This window comes from Ylistrum balloti, unplaced genomic scaffold, assembly GCF_031769215.1.
Source record: "Ylistrum balloti isolate Yb309-2 unplaced genomic scaffold, AGI_CSIRO_Ybal_v1 Utg371338, whole genome shotgun sequence".
Taxonomy (NCBI): domain Eukaryota; kingdom Metazoa; phylum Mollusca; class Bivalvia; order Pectinida; family Pectinidae; genus Ylistrum; species Ylistrum balloti.
Window position 1 is genome coordinate 97,767 of NW_026782711.1, and position 22,630 is coordinate 120,396.

General features: G+C 35.8%; 1 protein-coding gene across 1 annotated transcript in view; it reads right to left on the reverse strand.

The window, feature by feature from the left end:
• Window positions 1-2,989: 2,989 nt before the first annotated feature.
• The window catches only part of LOC132562079 (uncharacterized), a 79,580-nt gene continuing 59,939 nt past the window's right edge, over window positions 2,990-22,630 (reverse strand). The window contains exons 3-9 of the mRNA XM_060226809.1: window positions 19,082-19,194; window positions 16,172-16,292; window positions 14,335-14,531; window positions 12,927-13,097; window positions 12,305-12,571; window positions 10,924-11,183; window positions 2,990-3,582 (exon numbers count right to left, since the gene is read on the reverse strand). Coding sequence (XP_060082792.1) covers window positions 2,990-3,582; window positions 10,924-11,183; window positions 12,305-12,571; window positions 12,927-13,097; window positions 14,335-14,531; window positions 16,172-16,292; window positions 19,082-19,194 — 1,722 coding nt within the window. The remainder of the gene's footprint in view (window positions 3,583-10,923; window positions 11,184-12,304; window positions 12,572-12,926; window positions 13,098-14,334; window positions 14,532-16,171; window positions 16,293-19,081; window positions 19,195-22,630) is intronic.

The window sequence follows — 22,630 nt, forward strand, 5'->3', positions numbered from 1 at the left end:
AATCATATGTCAGAAACTAGACATTTGCGTCGATTTGTCTGTTCTGCAAAACAAAAAAGACGAATTTAAAAGCACATCTTATAATTATTGACAAATTTCTATTATATTTGGCATTTGGTGAACGAATTAGTTTTATTCAGCGTCAGAGTCTTTCATATCAAGAATTGAAACATTTGGTTAAATCTGAAAGTTCTGCATCAATTCAACCTACACAATGGAAGTACTGATCTTTGGTAATAATTTCATGAATGAAGACCGTGATGTCAAACATATAATCATATCTGACTATTATGTACCTGTGGGGCTGTACAGCTTTGACTTTTTATCAATGAAAGACAAAAGTATATTTTTGTGTTGGTTTCTTAATCGCTGCAATATACATTTGTGTATTGAACCAAGAAAGACAACTCGCATTATTTTTTGTTCATCATCACTCATTTCACACGGAATTATAAAATACCTAACTTTATCATAATGATTTACATTCGTGTAGCATAGTGGCGGGTACCAAACAATTATAACCATATATATTTAGATTCTGTAGTTGAGGTAAATATGCTAATAAAAGTTAAAATGGACTATTCGATCTTACTACAAAAGCAGTCAACATATCACAACATTCTGAACTGTAAATTGTGTGTTTCTGTTATCAACTGTAATTTTATTTGTAACACAGGGGAACTTACTCTACGCTTTATGACTACACCGTATTATAACTTTCTGTATCGGAAAACTCTTAGTATCCTGAAAATACATAACTTTTAATCAGGAGTTATAAGAAATAAATTACATTAAACGTAGCTTTACTGAGTTCTGACAATATAGCGAGGTGGTCACGTGATATTGTAATGCAACTGAAATGTAGAAATTAATTGTCTGGTTTTCAAGAGTATTGCATATAACGGAAGTTGTCCGCAAATTTTAGCTTGAAGTATCGTTCATTTTGAATTACCAAAACTCTATTTATTCAATAAAGCTCTTATCATATACACCTTGGCTTGGAAACGTTCTGTTTCTTGTCTCAGAAATGTAATTCATCACATAAAAAGTTAACTGGTCTGTCGTATCATGTCCTTTTTTATTACATTTTTGCCAGTGAAATATCTCATTGATGAAAGTACATGGTAGACAGTACATGTATATCTACATTGTGTGATAAATACTTATATAAATATAAACTTTATTTATTTTACAACAATTGTGACACAGGTTATGTCAACTTATACTAATCGCTCTTGTTGGCCCGGATGTAAGCGCGCGAGGGATCCTATTGTAGGGGTCTTATTGTGGGAGGAAACCGGAGTACCCGGGGAAAACCCACGTGGTCGGGCAGGTGACCTCTTACCTTTTCACGTCAGGGAATCGAACCCCGGTCGGCTAGGTGAAAGGCGAGTGCGTTACCACTGCGCCACCCGGCCACCCACTATGATAAATGCTTCAAGGAAATTATGTGATTGATTTAAAAGTGAAATATATAAAGATACTACATTAACTTCCCTTGTATTGTGAAATATTCAGAACTATTTTAAACAACCAGTCACTGCGAATGCTTTGAAAAATATGTGTAAATTTCTTCGTTATATTATCCAGATATTTCGGTCTCCATGTTAGGAAATTATGTCCTTGCTACTTATCATTGATAACATACATGTACAGCATGTACAGTGATTTGAGTGTTAAATATCAAAATGCCCGTTTTTGTAATTTGTATTTAATTAACATTTGAAAATGTAGAGATTTAATATTTGAACAATATTTGGCCAATACCGGCGACGTTTCTGACGGTGGTGAATCAATCTGTATTGTTTTACAGCATGTAGTTATAGTACAGGCCCCTAAAGTCTGACTGAACACTATGCTATGTTTTCTGAGGGCGATGCATCTCTCTATACCCCTTTACAGCATGTAGTTATAGTACAGGCCCCTACAGTCTGTCTGAGCGCTATATTTACAATAGACTCATTGATAGGTAGTAGTACCTGGGTAGAACATTACAATGATATTATCTACAATACCTGGGTAGAACGTTACGATGATATTATCTACAATACCTGGGTAGAACGTTACAATGATATTATCTACAATACCTGGGTAGAACGTTACGATGATATTATCTACAATACCTGGGTAGAACGTTACGATGATATTATCTACAATACCTGAAGGGTAATATCAAGAGTTATCAACCACTTGGATTGCTGCTCGAGAATGTGATTACAAAATGAAATAAAACCACAGCTATAGTTTCTTATTTTATGTAAAATTAAAACGTGTATGCCAAGAGTACAACCAAATAATTATATATGTCACTAAATCGATTTAAGATACACGGTTGTATTATTAGAAACCTTTACTGAAGAAATATTCAAACATGCAAAAATAGATTTCATTTTGTATGAAATGATACGTTTTTGCATGATAAATTGTTTTCACTTCAAACACAGGTGCTATATATGGCACCATTGTGTAATTAAAACTTCCCGATGTCACAATCGACCTTCCGTAGGTTTGTCCTGAAGTAAATCTAGGTTGATACTGTCATATATGTATCATATACTATTCTACTATTCTAGATTTAATATCGTTTCACGAAGCTAGATGTTAACACTGGGTATATCCAGCAGAGACTACGAGCGTGGGAAATGACGGTTCTGCTTTGATTAATGCGAAATACTATCGGAGGAGTTGAGTGTAAGTTGTTGTTAATGTGATATATCATTAATACCTGTTAACTTGTCTTTGATGTATTTATTTTCTTGTTACGTTTTCAAATTCAAGTTGTAAAAGACTGACTTTAATTCCCTTTTCTAACCAGTAACTTATATATACAATGTATATGTTCGTTATGCGATGGACGTTGCTTGATGAAAATAATCTTCAATGAAGTTCGTGTTTATGTAAATGAAATGTAGATGTTATACCCACGGACACATAATCAGAACTTAAAACAAAACTACAAGTATGATTAAAAGTAATGACGTTTAATCAATTACCCGATAAGTAACCCCGAAGTATCAGATGTAGCTTTGATGAAGACGGGCGGAGCATGCGATTCAAATCCAGGAACTTCAACGCTGTAGATTCTTGATTGGTGCGAATTTAAATGAAACTGGATGTTTCTCAAGTCCTTTATTTTATAAAGAATTCCCTCCCCTTCACCACTGAAATGGTCCACAGTTTGTGTAGGAAAGAGCTTCCAGTTTCCTATTCCGACCTGCATATTAAGCTGTGTGTGATTTCCAGCTAAGTTGTGGACATATAGATTTCCATATGCTTCGTTATGATAAGTTCCTATGTATGATGCCACCGATCGGTGCAAAGGCAAATTCTTCATTATTGGATGGTGTGTAGTGGGGTGTTTTCGCATCCACGGTTCCGGAAAGGTGCACATTGTGGTGGCGTTCAGCCACGGGGTCTCGCCAAGTGCCATATCGGCCAGATAATTTTCTAGCACTGTTCGGAACAAGTAATCATGATCTGATCCCGTCATTGTAATAAATATGCCTATGTCCATATTTGGTATCAACGTCAGGAGCGAGGAGTATCCGAATGTACTTCCCGTATGCCTAAGAGTTGGGTACCCTAAAATTAGAATGAAATGCAACAGTTAATTGGTTGGTTTGTTTAATCTATCCCCGTGAACAGCCAAGGCCGTTTTGAGGCGGGTTCTCGTTTTAGTAGCTGCCTCACAGAACAACATGCAGATGGTGATGGTATCCAAGACAAATATTGAGCGGAAAATGTCTTGTCCAACATATACAGCCATGAAGGGTACATGACGATCCGTGATTTTAATACACCACCGTCCCCCGAGTATTCATCATTGAGCAGCACACTTAAGCTTGTCACTTTATGTTGCAAAGTATACCAGCTGAATTGGTAAAATGCAGTAACACGTATAGAGGTAGGAGAAATACCCGGGTATGAGGAAAGTGTGACGATGTTTAAGTCTGTAAACCGTGACAACGTTAGAAGTACCGTTAAAGCGATACAGACACAGACGTAAGTTGTAACATCTAGATGAAAATCAGCGAAGTCTGGGGCATATTTTGGAAGTCTGGTGGCGCAGTGGTAAAGCACTCGTATTTCACCTATGGGCGACCAGGATATTTCCCTATCCGACGTGAAAAGGTACGAGATCACCTGCGGGATCAAGGGGATGTTTATTTGGTTCTGTAATTTTTACAGAACGATCCCGTAGGTGCTTTGAGTGACAATATAAGTTACTGGTTTGTTTCGTAATTCCTGTAATATACTTGAAATGAATAAAGTGTATGGCAATTCCAAATCTGAGACGATCACCTGACTATCTATGTATACCCAATGATAATTTAATATAGACATTAGGAGCTAATTTGTTTGCCTCGGTATTATCCTAATAAAATCTATAATGAATATGTAAACTTTACTGAAACGATACTAATAAAAGCATTTTTAAAAACTTCACCGAATAAGAGGGAAACAATACTGCTAACTGTTGGGTCATATATCAAAATCCTTGTATCCCTTACGGATAATAAATGTGATTCTAGTATCATAACAAACTCCGTAAAGAGAGAATATACTTGTAAATGTGGAATACATCAACCAAACAGCGTCATTGTTGAGAGCATACCTTGTGCTCTAAAACGATTAGACCGTCACAAATGACCATCTCCATCTTTAAAGTACCTTTCGGGGACGTTTTACTGTTTGATAACTTACACCTAGCGTTCATTAACTCACAAATAGCTGTTTTAAACTGGCTACTCTCACTTATAGTGTCGAAAATGTTTAGATCATTGCTTTTTACATTTAATTTTGGTTGTTTATAGAGGTGTGTGTCTAAAACATGAAGATAAATAATTGACCTCTGTTATTTTTTTAGACATCGTGAAACATGAAAAAAAAAAAAAAAAAAAATACAACACGAGAGTGTATATGCAATAAATTATTTTTATAAATTATATTATTTTCATCGCAAGATCTTTGAGTAAAAATTGAAAATAAATATACTTGTAACTTCAAAGACGTTTCGAATCTTTCGCAAAAATAAAATGAGTATTTCGTACAAGAAATTAAGACAGTAGAATGTAATCACGTATATATCCTTAACACTGTGATCGTTTTATGTGCAACAGAATCTGTTAAGGTTTTAATGTGCTATCTTTTACACAAGCTTTCTACACTGTTTAAAAAGTTGTCAAATGTGACTAGAATACAAATATTTATAACACAACCAATAGATCGAAAATAGTGTGACGAGATTGTAAACAGATTATAGAAAAAGTACACAGGATGGTAACAATGCACTGCAAGTGTCGATTTATTGATTGGGGTCTGAGAATGCTTACGCTCTGATCTGGTGAATATTTTGCCTAAAGATTCAATGTCTTTTCTGATGTTCATTAAAGTTATGACCACGGTAAATCCTCTGAATAGTTTCTAACAGGCCTTAGATGTCAGGGATGACTGCCTATCCTTTTATTTTGTTCGTTTGCTTGGTGTTTCGTCTCCTGTCTTTCCTTTGCTTTCACTAAATAAGTTGGTAAGGCTTTGGATTGCCAAATCAGGATCTCCAAATGTTTGATGTAAGGGGAGGTGCGATCAGAAGTTGAGGTATTAGTCTGTGTGCATCTTTTCCTATAGACCAATTCTTTGATAGTACCGTAATCTGTCTTTACTAGAAAGGTGTCAAGGATTGACAAAGTGCCATCGATTTCTTACTCACAGGTGAATGTGATGCTTTTGATGGTATTTATAGGAAAGATATTATTCCGGTTGTGTTATAAGATGATTACCGTGTAGTTATCGGAACGTCACACTAAAATCTTCTTCTGGCTGTGTTATCAGATGAAGGTGACCGTGTAGTCATCGAAACGTCACACTATAATCTGTTTCTGGTTGTGTAATAAGATGAAGGTGACCGTGTAGTCATTGAAACGTCACACTAAAATCTTCTGTTGGTTGAGTTATAAGATGAAGGAGACCGTGTAGTCATTGAAACGTCACACTAAAATCTTCTACTGGTTGTGTTAAGATGAACATGACCGTGTAGTCATCGGAACGTCACACTCTAATCTTCTACTGATTGTGTTATAAGATGAAGGTGACCGTGTAGTCATTGAAACGTCACACTATAGTCTGTTTCTGGTTGTGTTTGAAGATGAAGGCGACCGTGTAGTCATTGAAACGTCACACTATAGTCTGTTTCTGGTTGTGTAATAAGATGAAGGTGACCGTGTAGTCATTGAAACGTCACACTATAATCTGTTTCTGGTTGTGTTATAAGATGAAGGTGACCGTGTAGTCATTGAAACGTCACACTATAATCTGTTTCTGGTTGTGTAATAAGATGAAGGTGACCGTGTAGTCATTGAAACGTCACACTATAATCTGTTTCTGGTTGTGTAATAAGATGAAGGTGACCGTGTAGTCATTGAAACGTCACACTATAATCTGTTTCTGGTTGTGTAATAAGATGAAGGTGACCGTGTAGTCATTGAAACGTCACACTATAATCTGTTTCTGGTTGTGTTATAAGATGAAGGTGACCGTGTAGTCATTGAAACGTCACACTATAATCTGTTTCTGGTTGTGTTATAAGATGAAGGTGACCGTGTAGTCATTGAAACGTCACACTATAATCTGTTTCTGGTTGTGTAATAAGATGAAGGTGACCGTGTAGTCATTGAAACGTCACACTATAATCTGTTTCTGGTTGTGTTATAAGATGAAGGTGACCGTGTAGTCATTGAAACGTCACACTATAATCTGTTTCTGGTTGTGTTATAAGATGAAGGTGACCGTGTAGTCATTGAAACGTCACACTATAATCTGTTTCTGGTTGTGTTATAAGATGAAGGTGACCGTGTAGTCATTGAAACGTCACACTATAATCTAAGGTGACCGTGTAGTCATTGAAACGTCACACTATAATCTGTTTCTGGTTGTGTTATAAGATGAAGGTGACCGTGTAGTCATTGAAACGTCACACTATAATCTGTTTCTGGTTGTGTTATAAGATGAAGGTGACCGTGTAGTCATTGAAACGTCACACACTGTTTCTGGTTGTGTTATAAGATGAATCATTGAAACGTGTTTCTGGTTGTGTTATAAGATGAAGGTGACCGTGTAGTCATTGAAACGTCACACTATAATCTGTTTCTGGTTGTGTTATAATCACACTTTTCTGGTTGTGATAAGATGAAGGTGACCGTGTAGTCATTGAAACGTCACACTATAATCTGTTTCTGGTTGTGTTGAATAAGATGAAACGAAGGTGACCGTGTAGTCATTGAAACGTCACACTATAATCTGTTTCTGGTTGTGTTATAAGATGAAGGTGACCGTGTAGTCATTGAAACGTCACACTATAATCTGTTTCTGGTTGTGTTATAAGATGAAGGTGACCGTGTAGTCATTGAAACGTCACACTATAATCTGTTTCTGGTTGTGTTATAAGATGAAGGTGACCGTGTAGTCATTGAAACGTCACACTATAATCTGTTTCTGGTTGTGTTATAAGATGAAGGTGACCGTGTAGTCATTGAAACGTCACACTATAATCTGTTTCTGGTTGTGTAATAAGATGAAGGTGACCGTGTAGTCATTGAAACGTCACACTATAATCTGTTTCTGGTTGTGTAATAAGATGAAGGTGACCGTGTAGTCATTGAAACGTCACACTATAATCTGTTTCTGGTTGTGTTATAAGATGAAGGTGACCGTGTAGTCATTGAAACGTCACACTATAATCTGTTTCTGGTTGTGTTATAAGATGAAGGTGACCGTGTAGTCATTGAAACGTCACACTATAATCTGTTTCTGGTTGTGTTATAAGATGAAGGTGACCGTGTAGTCATTGAAACGTCACACTATAATCTGTTTCTGGTTGTGTTATATGTTGAAGGTTACCGTGTAGTCATTGAAACGTCTCAATATAGATGAAGGTGACCGTGTAGTCATTGAAACGTCACACTATAATCTGTTTCTGGTTGTGTAATAAGATGAAGGTGACCGTGTAGTCATTGAAACGTCACACTATAATCTGTTTCTGGTTGTGTTATAAGATGAAGGTGACCGTGTAGTCATTGAAACGTCACACTATAATCTGTTTCTGGTTGTGTTATAAGATGAAGGTGACCGTGTAGTCATTGAAACGTCACACTAAAATCTTCTTCTGGTTGTGTTATAAGATGAAGGTGACCGTGTAGTCATTGAAACGTCACACTATAATCTGTTTCTGGTTGAGTAATAAGATGAAGGTGACCGTGTAGTCATTGAAACGTCACACTATAATCTGTTTCTGGTTGTGTAATAAGATGAAGGTGACCGTGTAGTCATTGAAACGTCACACTATAATCTGGTTGTGTTATAAGATGAAGGTTGAAACGTCACACTAAATCTGTTTCTGGTTGTGTAATAAGATGAAGGTCAGTCATTGAAACGTACTATAATCTGTTTCTGGTTGTGTAATAAGATGAAGGTGACCGTGTAGTCATTGAAACGTCACACTATAATCTGTTTCTGGTTGTGTAATAAGATGAAGGTGACCGTGTAGTCATTGAAACGTCACACTATAATCTGTCACAGTCATTGAAACGTCACACTAATCTGTTTCTGGTTGTGTTATAAGATGAAGGTGACCGTGTAGTCATTGAAACGTCACACTATAATCTGTTTCTGGTTGTGTTATAAGATGAAGGTGACTGTTTCTGGTTGTGTGTAGTCGTGTAGTCATTGAAACGTCACACTATAATCTGTTTCTGGTTGTGTTATAAGATGAAGGTGACCGTGTAGTCATTGAAACGTCACACTATAATCTGTTTCTGGTTGTGTTATAAGATGAAGGTGACCGTGTAGTCATTGAAATCTATAATCTGTTTCTGGTTGTGTTATAAGATGAAGGTGACCGTGTAGTCATTGAAACGTCACACTATAATCTGTTTCTGGTTGTGTTATAAGATGAAGGTGACCGTGTAGTCATTGAAACGTCACACTATAATCTGTTTCTGGTTGTGTAATAAGATGAAGGTGACCGTGTAGTCATTGAAACGAAACGTCACACTATAATCTGTTTCTGGTTGTGTTATAAGATGAAGGTGACCGTGTAGTCATTGAAACGTCACACTATAATCTGTTTCTGGTTGTGTTATAAGATGAAGGTGACCGTGTAGTCATTGAAACGTCACACTATAATCTGTTTCTGGTTGTGTTATAAGATGAAGGTGACCGTGTAGTCATTGAAACGTCACACTATAATCTGTTTCTGGTTGTGTAATAAGATGAAGGTGACCGTGTAGTCATTGAAACGTCACACTATAATCTGTTTCTGGTTGTGTAATAAGATGAAGGTGACCGTGTAGTCATTGAAACGTCACACTATAATCTGTTTCTGGTTGTGTTATAAGATGAAGGTGACCGTGTAGTCATTGAAACTGGTTGTGTTATAAGATGAAGGTGACCACATTGAAACGTCACACTATAATCTGTTTCTGGTTGTGTTATAAGATGAAGGTGACCGTGTAGTCATTGAAACGTCACACTATAATCTGTTTCTGGTTGTGTTATAAGATGAAGGTGACCGTGTAGTCATTGAAACGTCACACTATAATCTGTTTCTGGTTGTGTTATAAGATGAAGGTGACCGTGTAGTCATTGAAACGTCACACTATAATCTGTTTCTGGTTGTGTAATAAGATGAAGGTGACCGTGTAGTCATTGAAACGTCACACTATAATCTGTTTCTGGTTGTGTTATAAGATGAAGGTGACCGTGTAGTCATTGAAACGTCACACTATAATCTGTTTCTGGTTGTGTAATAAGATGAAGGTGACCGTGTAGTCATTGAAACGTCACACTATAATCTGTTTCTGGTTGTGTAATAAGATGAAGGTGACCGTGTAGTCATTGAAACGTCACACTATAATCTGTTTCTGGTTGTGTAATAAGATGAAGGTGACCGTGTAGTCATTGAAACGTCACACTATAATCTGTTTCTGGTTGTGTAATAAGATGAAGGTGACCGTGTAGTCATTGAAACGTCACACTATAATCTGTTTCTGGTTGTGTTATAAGATGAAGGTGACCGTGTAGTCATTGAAACGTCACACTATAATCTGTTTCTGGTTGTGTTATAAGATGAAGGTGACCGTGTAGTCATTGAAACGTCACACTATAATCTGTTTCTGGTTGTGTAATAAGATGAAGGTGACCGTGTAGTCATTGAAACGTCACACTATACTCTGTTTCTGGTTGTGTTTTAAGATGAAGGTGACCGTGTAGTCATTGAAACGTCACACTATAGTCTGTTTCTGGTTGTGTAATAAGATGAAGGTGACCGTGTAGTCATTGAAACGTCACACTATAATCTGTTTCTGGTTGTCTTATAAAAACAATTTTCTGTACATATCATCAGTTCGAAGATAATGTTCCGAAAAAGATGAAGTGTGACCTTTGACCTTTGTACTTTACTGATGATCACCAACATCCAATCAGGTGTGAAGTTGATGTGATTTAAAAACGTTTTTGATGCGACCTTGACTCTTTAACCTTAGCTGAGGAATCAAGTGTCGAAATTATTTTTATGATGTTATGATATGGACATAAACTCAATCTATCTAGAGATTTATGAGATGTTCAAAAGCAATTGTAAACTTTTGATCGCTAAAGCATACACAGCATTTCCTGGAAATGGGAAAATGTGACAGTTGACCTTTAAACTTAATCGACGACCAGGTGTAGATCACGTTGGCGTGTTACTGCTTTATGAAATTGATCTCCCAAGGGTTTTCATGATAAGTCTTGTAGACAAGCTTTGTCTTAAAAACACCGGGAAGAACGCACGTATGTATACGCTAAGCAATTCACTTCCTCCGTCAACTACGTAAGGGAGAATGATAAATCTTATAGTAAGACGTGTTATGAATTTAAAGTCTTTACCTCTATAAAAACCATTTTTCCAACCAAATGCGTAGTTATTCTCGCTTGTTGTCACGGGAACGTCTGGCTTCGTGAAATAGCGACCCACCGTTGAGCTGCGAATCACATTTCTGGGGACATATATGGACGCTAGCGCATGCGCATCTATTACTTGATGTCCGGCAGAGTTTTTCCCTCCATTCAAATGAAACATCATCCATTTCGTCATGTCCACTGCATTACTCATTACACCACCAGATCCTGCTAGCGTGCCCCAGTGCCTATCCACCATATAATAACAAAGGAATAAAAAATACTCCGTATTTTCGCGTGCATATTTCTTTAATAAGATTTTTTTTATATTGTATCAAATTCATGATGTTCCGTATTTCTACGAATGTTAACAAAGGTTTGGAAGGAGGCAGTTATTTAGCGCAACTGACCCCCCAGACGGGATGAAATCGACACTGCATTACCAAGGTACTAAAACAAGGAATAAATCAAGATTTATTTTCTTTCAAGTATTTAGTTTTGGTAGCACACTATAACCTGCAGTGTATATGTCTGAAAGCCAGTGTGATATATGTAGACATTTTACTATCAGTAACCTTGAATTTCCACTCCAGTTGCAGACTCACACGCCGCCCAGAGCTAATTACTAAAACTACTTTAACAGTGGCTAGCCGTATTTAAGTCGGCCAAGTAGGCTTAATTGTACACACAAGTTAGCCAAGGCTGTGATATTTACACGTATAGGCATCTTTTTATTCTGAACACCATCCAGCATCACACAGCAACTATCAGAATAGGGGTTTCCAAAACCATATATAGGCAGTTAATGTCGTCATGAACATGATAATAGAAGGCAATTTGCTACTCCCGTGAGAACATATTGCATTGCATGTCATATACGAAATTCACATTGATTCTTTTATATGCAGTTATGTAAAATTAATTGAAAACCATGAATATTAGTACGTAATTAATAAATACTGAAAACAACAACTTGAACATAGTTATAATTGACATAAATATCATATTTGTTCAAAATAGTTTCTGTGAAGACAGCATTTGTGGTCATATTTATAAAGTATGTAGGAGAATAGAAATAATTGTAAATTGAGGCTAATACGTTGAGCTGGACAGAGTTAGTGAAACGTAAACATGTTACGATTACTGATATAATTTTGCATTATCGTACGATGTTGCAAGAAATCCTGTTAGAGTTTGTAAAAAGTTTTATATTTCACACAACTGATTTTGAGCCGAGTGAGATATTTTAAGAAATTAGAGTTGAATTCACTTCAATAATGCCGTAGATTATTATTAATAATTTTTTAAGATATTTGCTATATTTGAATAACGTATACAATGAAGGCACCGTTTTCCACATTTGACGTACCTGTTTAGCTGTTCAGGTACGGGGATGATACCTCCAGTATCATAATCATCCACATACCCCTGTGCGACCTCAGCGTTGTTTCGGTTAACGGTCGTCATAAACGTTGATCCGGTCATTCCCAAGGGCGTGAAGATGTTTGTTTTTATTAGCTCTTGCCAGGTTTTGTGACCAAGCTTCTCGGAGATGTCGGTAACTAATCCATACATCAGGTTGCTGTACAAGAAGGAACTTCGGAAAGGGTAAATAGATTTCAAATATTTGATCCGGCTGGTAGATAGAGACAAAAAGGAGAAAAGAATTATTCCTGTTTCTTGTTATTTTACTGTAGTTTTATTGTTGATATTAAGATATGTCTTCATGAAGGAATATCCATGTATCTTGTTATAGCCTGGAACATTACTTATATCCTACAAGTATATAATATTTGTCGTTAACAAGTCGACTATTATTACCTAAATGCATTGTTACATTAGCAAAAACTTAATATCGATTTTCTTCTTGATGTAATATTAACACGATTCTACTTCTATATCATAAAGACACAGGAAAACAAAACTTAAACATAAACTCAACGGCTCGGATGTTAAATAAAAAAAAGGAAATCTGACATTAAATACCAGACCTAGGGAGGTTCCGAAGTGTTAAGTTAGTGTCGAGTCGGATATAATTGTTTCCAGGTATTCCTAAGGTGTGAGCCAAGAGGTCTCGAAGGTCTGCGTTTGAAGTCCTGATATTGGTAGAGAACTGAAAATGGTCTCCTAAAATATCCGCTACTTTCGAGTGTATTGTGAGACTGAAACAATGAGTATTATGTCTTTCAATTTTTTCTGGTCATCCTACATTCAGAAGTAGGATGTAAAGCGTACATGCCACTAAAATCTTAATAGTCAAGCATTTACTTGGCAATAGAGCTGAAAACGTCAGTCTTTCTAATGGAATGGTGTTTTCAATGTGTAAAAGGCTGACACGTACTGTAATGTGACCAAGGTACTTCTATGTACATCCAAGTCTGCAAACTAATTTGCCTTACCGAACTTTTTCGTGATAGCAGTTACGAAGGACAGAGACAATATATTGTATATTATCTTAAAAAACCCGGTGTTCTTAACCCCGATTCACCCTTCCAACCATCGTCGATAACCCAGGAGAGTCTTGTTACTTATCACGTGTTAGTATGCATTCCAAGGTCATTTCATATCATTTTCGGTGTGTATAAGGATTAAGGTTTGGAAACAAAGTAGTAAGGGTAATTGGACTGCCCCATTGTTTGATGATAATGTTCGGTGTTTAATTATGTAGATTTCAAGAACTCTCAAATGTATTTCTCTTCAGAATTAATTGCCATGTCTGCAATGTTGTTATTAGGTAACGAGCAGGAACGATCGGTGTAACTAAATCACTGAGAGTGGAGGAGGAGGTGATGGAGGAGGAACGGATAAGGACTCGGAGACTGGTTTGGCTACATAATTCTTGTGAAAAAACATGTGTTCATACATTTTTTACATCTATTTTTTTATTGCAATTTCAATTCAGAACACAGAAAATCACTGTTTAACGTTATTTGGATTGAATATATAATTGAGTTATGAACTTTTAAATTTTTTATCGCGTTGGAAGTTGGAAGATAAGAGTTTTGTGGAAATGACGTCATTGCGGCTTTAACATTGGTTTATAGGATAAAGACGATATAATATCAGAATTCAACGATCCCTAACGTCTGACGATGAAAACTGCCGAGAATGATGGGCAACACTTACCATCAGGCTGTTATTCAATAAGGTACATTCAGCAATCAGTCGACTGTTTTGTGATATATATATGGCTTTTAATTAATATGAAACTTCTTTAGCGTGATTAATTCGTACAGGAATAATTCAACAATGATGTGCTCAAACCGAAGCAATTCATATAACGTTGCTTTCCCATTCACATCCCTGTTCTATCTCTTCCCGTCACAGAAGATCTAACATTGAAAGACGGCCCATAACAATGACCGAATGAGTGCTACAACGCTATCTGATTGCTCTTACTTGTTTGGTCCAAGCTGTTTCATTAATAATGTGGCTGCGAATGCCTTGCTGAGGGACGCTATTCCAAAGATGGTGGTGTTCGTTGTGGGACTTCCGGTTGACACGTCACTCACACCATAACCTTTCGCTAGTATTACTTTGCCATTTTTGACGACGGCGACTGCCAGTCCCGGGTTATTATGACGACATCTGTGGGCCTACAGGGACAAGACACGAGACGTACGGCTCAGATGTAAAGCTTTTATAACACCTCGAACTGGATATTGGACACGATTGAGGCATGGTGATATCCAAAGACTTGTTAGATAATTAAACTAAGAAGCAACTGAGGTCGTAAACATTCGAATGGAATGGCTACGATCAGATGTAGTTCTTTGTTTCATTAGAAACACAATCAATTTGATTGTAAAACTATAACACCCATTATACTTTGATCAGCCTTGTCTCTTAAATTTTTTCAATGTGTATCTAATGACTCTTAATAGACTATACCGTACTTGTGGTGGTTTGTAATTTCCAGATCAGTAATAAATACATATCTGTACATATTTTTTGCTCTGAATTTCCGGAAAATACCCTCGATATTTACTTATCTGCTATGTTCACCGTATATAAAGATAACTTCATTAGAACTACAAACCTCGTCCACTTTGGCAACGAAGAGAAACTACTAAAATGAAATTCACCGAGCTTATCCTTATTGTCGTAAATATCTAAAACATTTTTGACGGTTAGTTTAAACGGCACATATTAGCAATGCAACTTTTATAACGTAACTTATCTTAAGCAATATGTTGTCTGCAATATATTGTACTAGTTGTTTTTTTATTTTATAGATTTTTGTCTGGTTAGTCCAGAGCATTATTTCCAAAACTTGATGGGTCCAGTTACAAAGAGGTATAATGGGTTTTAGCAAATCCCACAGGAAAAGTATGAGTCCATGACTCCAGTACTTGAGTTCCAAAATCACTGACAATGTTTACATTCTATAAAGATTATCAACGCTTTATCCCACCGGATTCTATGGATTAAGCCTGAAAAGACACTGATTCGTTTTTAAAACATACCTTTGTTCTGTGTTTGAAATTTCTTTATTCGTCACGCAATTTGAATAATCTGCCTAAGAATAACTACCACGATAGAATATTAATTAAGGCATTGCTCCACAATACCACGATGTTTACAATTCTTATTGATATCCCAAAAATACTCAAAGTGACCACTGCAGCAATTAAGAGAAATTCCAAATACAGTGTAGCTTTTAATGTCACTTCTATCGCAATGGATAGGTGCAAATTATTGATGTTGATCATCAAATGCAAGCTTTTCGATCGTTACAACTATCCGATATAGACTGTTCATGATAAATTTTATATGGACCAAAACTTTGACGAAAACGTTCAGAGTTAAATTTGTAAATACAAACTATTCAATATACATTGTATCATGCGTATTTAAGGCTGGATATCAGATTCACGGACGTTTTATCGACGTAAAAACGTATCCATTCATCTTTGTGGTACTTACATAGCCATATCTGTTTCTGTTGTTTTAGGAATCGAACTTTGACTTTGATCCTGTATGTGACACATTTTTTACATGTCTATTCAAAATTAAACCGTTAAGCTCTGAATTTTTGACACACTCACCGATATAGATAAAGATCTAATTTCTTTTGGTTCATAATAACAACATCCCATCCAGTACATACACTATGGGACATGGTTATAAATAAACGTTAACAATGTGAAAGCAAATGTTATATGAAAAACAGGAACGTGTGATACAACAGAAAGAAAGGCAACGTGAAAGGTTTAACCATACAAAGAATAGTTACCTGTTGAATAACATGGTCCACGTCTGCTTCGAAATCTGCATTGACAAATGCATAGTATGTAACAAAGGTGACTAATAGTCCTAACCATTTCATGGTCGCTGTGTTACTCTTACACCGTAATCTGGCATAGACAGCAGTCTTCTGATAAAGTACGAGATACAACGGGCCACCACTCAGACGAAAATATTTATTTAGTGATAGGATTCCTACTTCCAAGAATGAAAACTCAGGGCCATCAACCGGGACTCTCCTTACCCGAAAAATTTGGGATATTTAAAATATCTACATATTTAAAAATCTAGAAAGAAAATGTCGATCTTTCCCCATTAAAAGGTACTGAAAGGTACATTATATAATATACTTATAAAGAAAACGTAGATTGAAAAGAAGACGAATATCTGATTAAATATTTCATTTTGATTTGTACATATTATTTCTGATATTTTGTCAACAAGATTTTATTATATCTTAAATTATTGACTATATGACCCGGTTTCTATCTGGTCTATATACATGTAAATGGTGATCTGGGTTTAGAGGCAAACCAACGATAAGGACAAGGGGAATGACTACAATCTTGTGTCGAAGGTCATATATGTGGACTGATTGATAAGTTGTGAGCTGCTATTCAAGGGTTTGACTTTTAGCGGACATATTGCATTATTTTTCAACATAATTCCTTCAGTATCTATACATTTTTGTTAGTGATGTTTATTGGCTTCAATGCCACTTTTAAAGAAGTACTAGGACCACAGCAAGAAGTTCCTTCAGTGCTTATGACATCAGGGAAACAGCTGTCAGATGTCTGACATTGATTTCAATAGGGAGAAGATGCATTTACCACTGTAAATCTGAAATTTTCTAGAACTGTCCTAAATTCCTGAAATATGACTACTTATGAAGTATAATCGACATCATATAGCGGAACATATATACATACTTTTTGTAATAAGAAATTTACCGTTCGAGATCGTTGTGACCCGATATGTAATTATGTAATCAATAAAGGAACGACAATAAAAGAACATGTAGGAAATGGTTTGAGCACGATCACCAAAATATCTGTAGACAGAACTATTGCCAATATCCAGATCCGAAAGCTCGTACGCCATACTGCAAACTTCGTAAGGCAGTTACTACTAAATAATTAACAAGGACACTCACAGCAGCAGGCCGGCATGGATATCAATGTGATTTAAATAGAAATCAAAGCTTTTATGAAATAGACAAGGAAGCTGAAATCCGATATCCGATACTATGTGTCGCGTTACACATGCGATAGGCTTACAGAGAGAGAGAAAAGAACTCTCTGGTAGGGTTGGCCGCACTCTAACTCTACATTACATCATGTAACTATTCGAATTTACACGTATTTTTACTGCGTGTTATTTTCGGTTTTGTAACAGGTATTTTGCTATACTACACACGACTTTTGTACATTAGCTGAAATCGACAGAAAACCATAATGAGTTTGGGTGAATATAAACATTTCCGTGTAATCTGTTCTAAGGAACAGAATAAGAAAGTGTACATGTTTTGTATACGTAAAGTTCGAATTCATTTAAACATTTGATTAAATTCTCATGTTACGATAATGGTTTAGAATAACATCAATTCTACGAAAGAATCACTAATCTGTACCCTGGAGAACGATCAGGTGCTTTCACCAATCGTTTTCTATGTACACTTCTACAATATCCAGCTTTTTGATTAATTTGAATTCTACAAATTACCGATTAGATCTGTTAAACAGGTGGAATAACTTTTCCTATTTTGTGTTTTTAGTTATTCTATGACGGGCACTGTTTTTAGATGCAGCCTATACAATAATTCTTCTCAAGGCAAACATCCTATTTGAATACAATGGATGATACTCCTAGGACCTGTGATGATCTGATTACACAACAGCCAATAAAAGTTGGCATTAACAGTTTTCATGAGGAAAACAATGCGTTTGAATCAGTTGTACAATTTGTAGCAATGTGGATGTATTGACAGCAGGTATAGATAAAAAAAAATACCCAATGTGCAGCAATCCAGATTTCTGTTCGCTTATTATTTAGGTAAAAACAATTCAATAAACACGCACTCTTGCAGATTTAAGAACATTTATTGGTTTGATAGTTTTACTTGGAATGTTCAAAGGAAATGTTGGAAATATAAAATGTAAAGACACCAGGCGACAAATATCGATGAAAATGGATTTTTTTGTTAATTTTTTTATATAATAACGTCGTGCTTTTCCAACTACATCACTAATTTCGATTGCTTTTTGAAATGCAAATCATTTAGAATTCGCGGAAACGTGTACAATGATTCATTTCTATATTGAATTGAATGGGTAAAGACTATTTCATACTCTTCATCAATGTGTCTAAGGGCAAACAGGGCATAAGAATAGTAAATCTTAGCAATATTTGCCAGCAGTGTAAGTACAACTCACATGTATTGATAACTATTTCCGATATAGTCGCTGATTTGACATTATCAGCAGTTTTCATCAACGTGACTACAGATTTTCTCTTCTTGTCATGCCAAAGAGCCCGAAATCTCGGCTGCAAATCGAGGAACGGGCATGCATATCGGACCCGGCCAAATGGAATGTCATTTTCCTATATCTGCATTTACTCAATGAAAAATCGACGGCAGAAAAATCATTACACTTCCATTTCAATGTCAATTTCATTTCCCTTTCAAAAGTCAACATTATGGATATATATTAGACAGTCCTTCGCGTCGTCATATCTCAGGCAGGAAATGCTTTCTGTAGATTTTCTACTTAGAATCGCAATTGTATTTCTTTTATGGTCTGACTTTTTTATGTCGGCAAGTATAATAGTGCACATGGAGAAACTGGTTGTTCCTGAACGCTTCAACATCGACCCTAGATATAAAAGTGGTCAAAATTACCTTAGCGTCAGAGCTGTGCTGATGACCTCAATATCCTTCCCTGATCGACCTTCTTTGTAAAGGAACCCATATTTATTTGTGATAGTATTCGTTTCCACCGTTGTTCCCTCAACCTGAAACAATGGCATATTGGTATACCAAATACACAGCTATGAACTTTTTGCGTTCTTGTCATCTAGTATCGATTTTATAAATCAAGTACTTGTATGGTGACGCAACGTTATATTATGGTGGACTGACTAGATGTTTGTTATTATATTGTTCAGATTATAAGGTAGCCTGATACGTAATACTACACCCAATACAGTGTTCTGTTCCAACCCATGCGTTTTGATATTGGTGAATATTCCAGCAGCATCAACAGTGCTAGGGAAATAATGACAAATGATATTACTATACGAATGAATCATAGAGGTCCCTTGCTGGATATTTCATTATTGCATTTGGCCATGAAATAGGTTTTGATATCAAAGAACAAAATGGCTTGGTTTTGAGAGATATTATTAATGTTTCCTCATGTCAGTTTGAAAATGCCACGAACTTTAGTAACGGAAATCCATAGCATGATCAAACACAAGGGCCACGATTGTAATCAATATAAATTCACTTTAATTACAGATTTTATTTTACAAAAGCTAGGGAAATACAATTACGGTCAAATATTGTATTAAAGGCCTTTTAGTGTTTTATCAGTATTTATGAGATAGCACTTCATAAACATCTTCACCTTAAATACTGAAAATCAGATGATTTCCAATACCAAACTGGCAAATAACGTGCAGTTCCATCTAACTTTACGACATTTAGCAAAACTTTACTACGTTTTGTATAACATAATGTACCAATGCTCAGACTGATAAAGGTTTACTTGATGGGTGTCGTCAATTAAGTAGAAGATGTTTACCCTTTGGGAATACATTGTCTTATCATTCTTGTGTTTTTGTCTCTTCTGGTAATTATCTTAGTCGTTAATATTTCGTCCTTTTTTCGCCGATTTTGAGTTACGATTTCATTGATAATATTCATCTTTTTACGTCATTCATTTTGTATTACATGTATTCAAGAAAAATTGCTTATCATGTTGCTATGTACAACAGGGTATACGTGTAATATCGAATTAACTGAAGCAGTTAGTTCTTGGTGTTGACACTAAAAGTACGTAGTAAAGAATACCAACATTGCAACATGATCATAATCCAAACTCAGATTCATAAAGCTATGGCAAAGTATGAGCAGATGAAAGATTTTCAAGGAGACTCATGAAAGAGTACAAGGAAAATTAGACCAAGGTGATCCGGAAAAATAAGCGACTTCTGCTTCATCGACGTTACCTGCAATGTAAACCTTGTTCAATCCTATTCATATTTGAAATAGCGTGTATTGTGGCTCCACAATACAACAACATCACTTTCAATTTTTATTTCATCTGTTTCATCATGATAATATTAATGATGGGTTGGTGATGGGAAATCAAAAGGAAGTGTACAGATGGAATTTTATATACTTAGTTTGATATGAATAAAAATCGCAAAATCCATATAATGCTGCATAGATTTGTTTACTTATTTCATAAACAACAATTAATTATCAATCTGTCGAAAAAGACACGATCTAATCATCTATTATGTTAATTTCAATTAAAACAAGTCATGACTAAATTTCTTGGTATTATTCTTCGTGGATGTACCGAGCTTTTCTTAAATTACAGAAGAACCTACTTACAATTTCCCGCCACTGTCCCATTACAACAATAGTAATACGACAATCGTGATGACGAAACAATTGAAACAATGATTGCAAGTGAAACAATTGTATTATGGCGCCATAATACACTTTCACGCTATCCAATGTTTAGGCTCTTTCTAATATCAATTAACTCCATCGTATACATGTAAGAACATTTTTTTCCTCCATATAGCCGGATGTTTAATTTAAGTTAAGGTAGTTGGTAATGTTAATATAAATTTTTTGAAGGTAATTATAGTTCATATAAAGGCAATATGTTTGATGAATAGATCACTTGTTACCATAGCGACTATAATTGCATCCAAATGACACGTTAAAGCTAAAACAAAAACGTCTGCAATAACAAATTACATCACGTTACTTCATTACACTGTATTTACATTGGATAGTGTATACCCCATATACCCCCACACTGTATTTGTATTGGATAATGTATACCTCATATACCCCACACTGTATTTACATTGCATAGTGTACACCTTATATATCCCAAACTGTATTTACAATGGATAGTGTATACCTCAGATACCCCGTTATAACTCAAATATACCCCCATTAAATCATCATTCACGACATTCAGACTTTGGATATAACATTCTATATATGTAAATTCTGATGACATCTGATACATTATCTAAAATTTACAATGCAATTAAAAATGGAAAATGGAAATACAACTAGTTTTTGTTCTCTTTCCCTTGAAAATACCATTTCAGATACTCAAAACCGAAATTCATTGGAGTTCCACACGTTTCACCTGTACAAATTTAGTGTATTTGTGAAATGCATATTTAAATGACAAATTACAGGATTTCTGATACTCCAAGTCCGACTAAGTTTGAATTTCAACATATGAAAAACATAGACATAAACAAAATTAAAACATAAATTGATTGTGTTTATTTTTTTCATTTTATATCCCAGATAGTTTATCATATAAATCTCTGACGTCAATTACATGACTTCATTAGCACGTTTCGTTAGGTGTGGATTCCATGGGACTATCCCTCGAGGTCCATTGCAATGGCTATTACCTCTTAACTGCATGGCATTTAACTGAGCACAACACTATTAGCATCATAATTTAACGAGGTAAATTGACGGTGTTAGGGAGTGTATCAGGCAAGGTTGGAAAGTGGAAGTCATGTTCGTAACAATTCAAACGTCTGGGGACAGAACACTCCTAATTCACAAAAACATAGCCAGCAGCACGAATCTGACATTTGCTGTAGTGCATCCTAGTTCCTATAACCAGATGACTGGAACACGTCTTTTGTTTTAATTAAACCAAAGTACCGTGTGTTATGCCCTTAAGAAAAATAGTATTCTGAAGCGTGAGGTGTACAATAATAGAAGCATAGCACACGTTGGCAATTATTTTGACGTTGTCGGTTTATTCTCAGTGTTATAGTTGTACTCAGCTATTGAATATTTGCTGGTGCGTGTGTTGGTATGTTTATCTGGGATATTTTGACGAATTCGTGACTAGATTTCTCGGGATATGTCTTGATTTAAGCTGTTTTAATGTCAATTTATCCCCATGTTTCATATCAAACTTCGATATTATGAAGGTGCAGCCCTCAAGGTGAACATTAAAGTGAAGAATGGGCAATTCATGGTACGATTGGTTGGCCGGGGAACAACCATGTTTTACGCACTTTTACACCCGAGACTTTTTTCTACCGAAAAGGCCTGTACATACATTTTCGGATTGACTGAACAGAGTGAGACCCTGGTATTTCTGTTGTAATTGCAATTATGGGATGATTTATATTTCAAAACTATATTTCATAAAGATCCAGT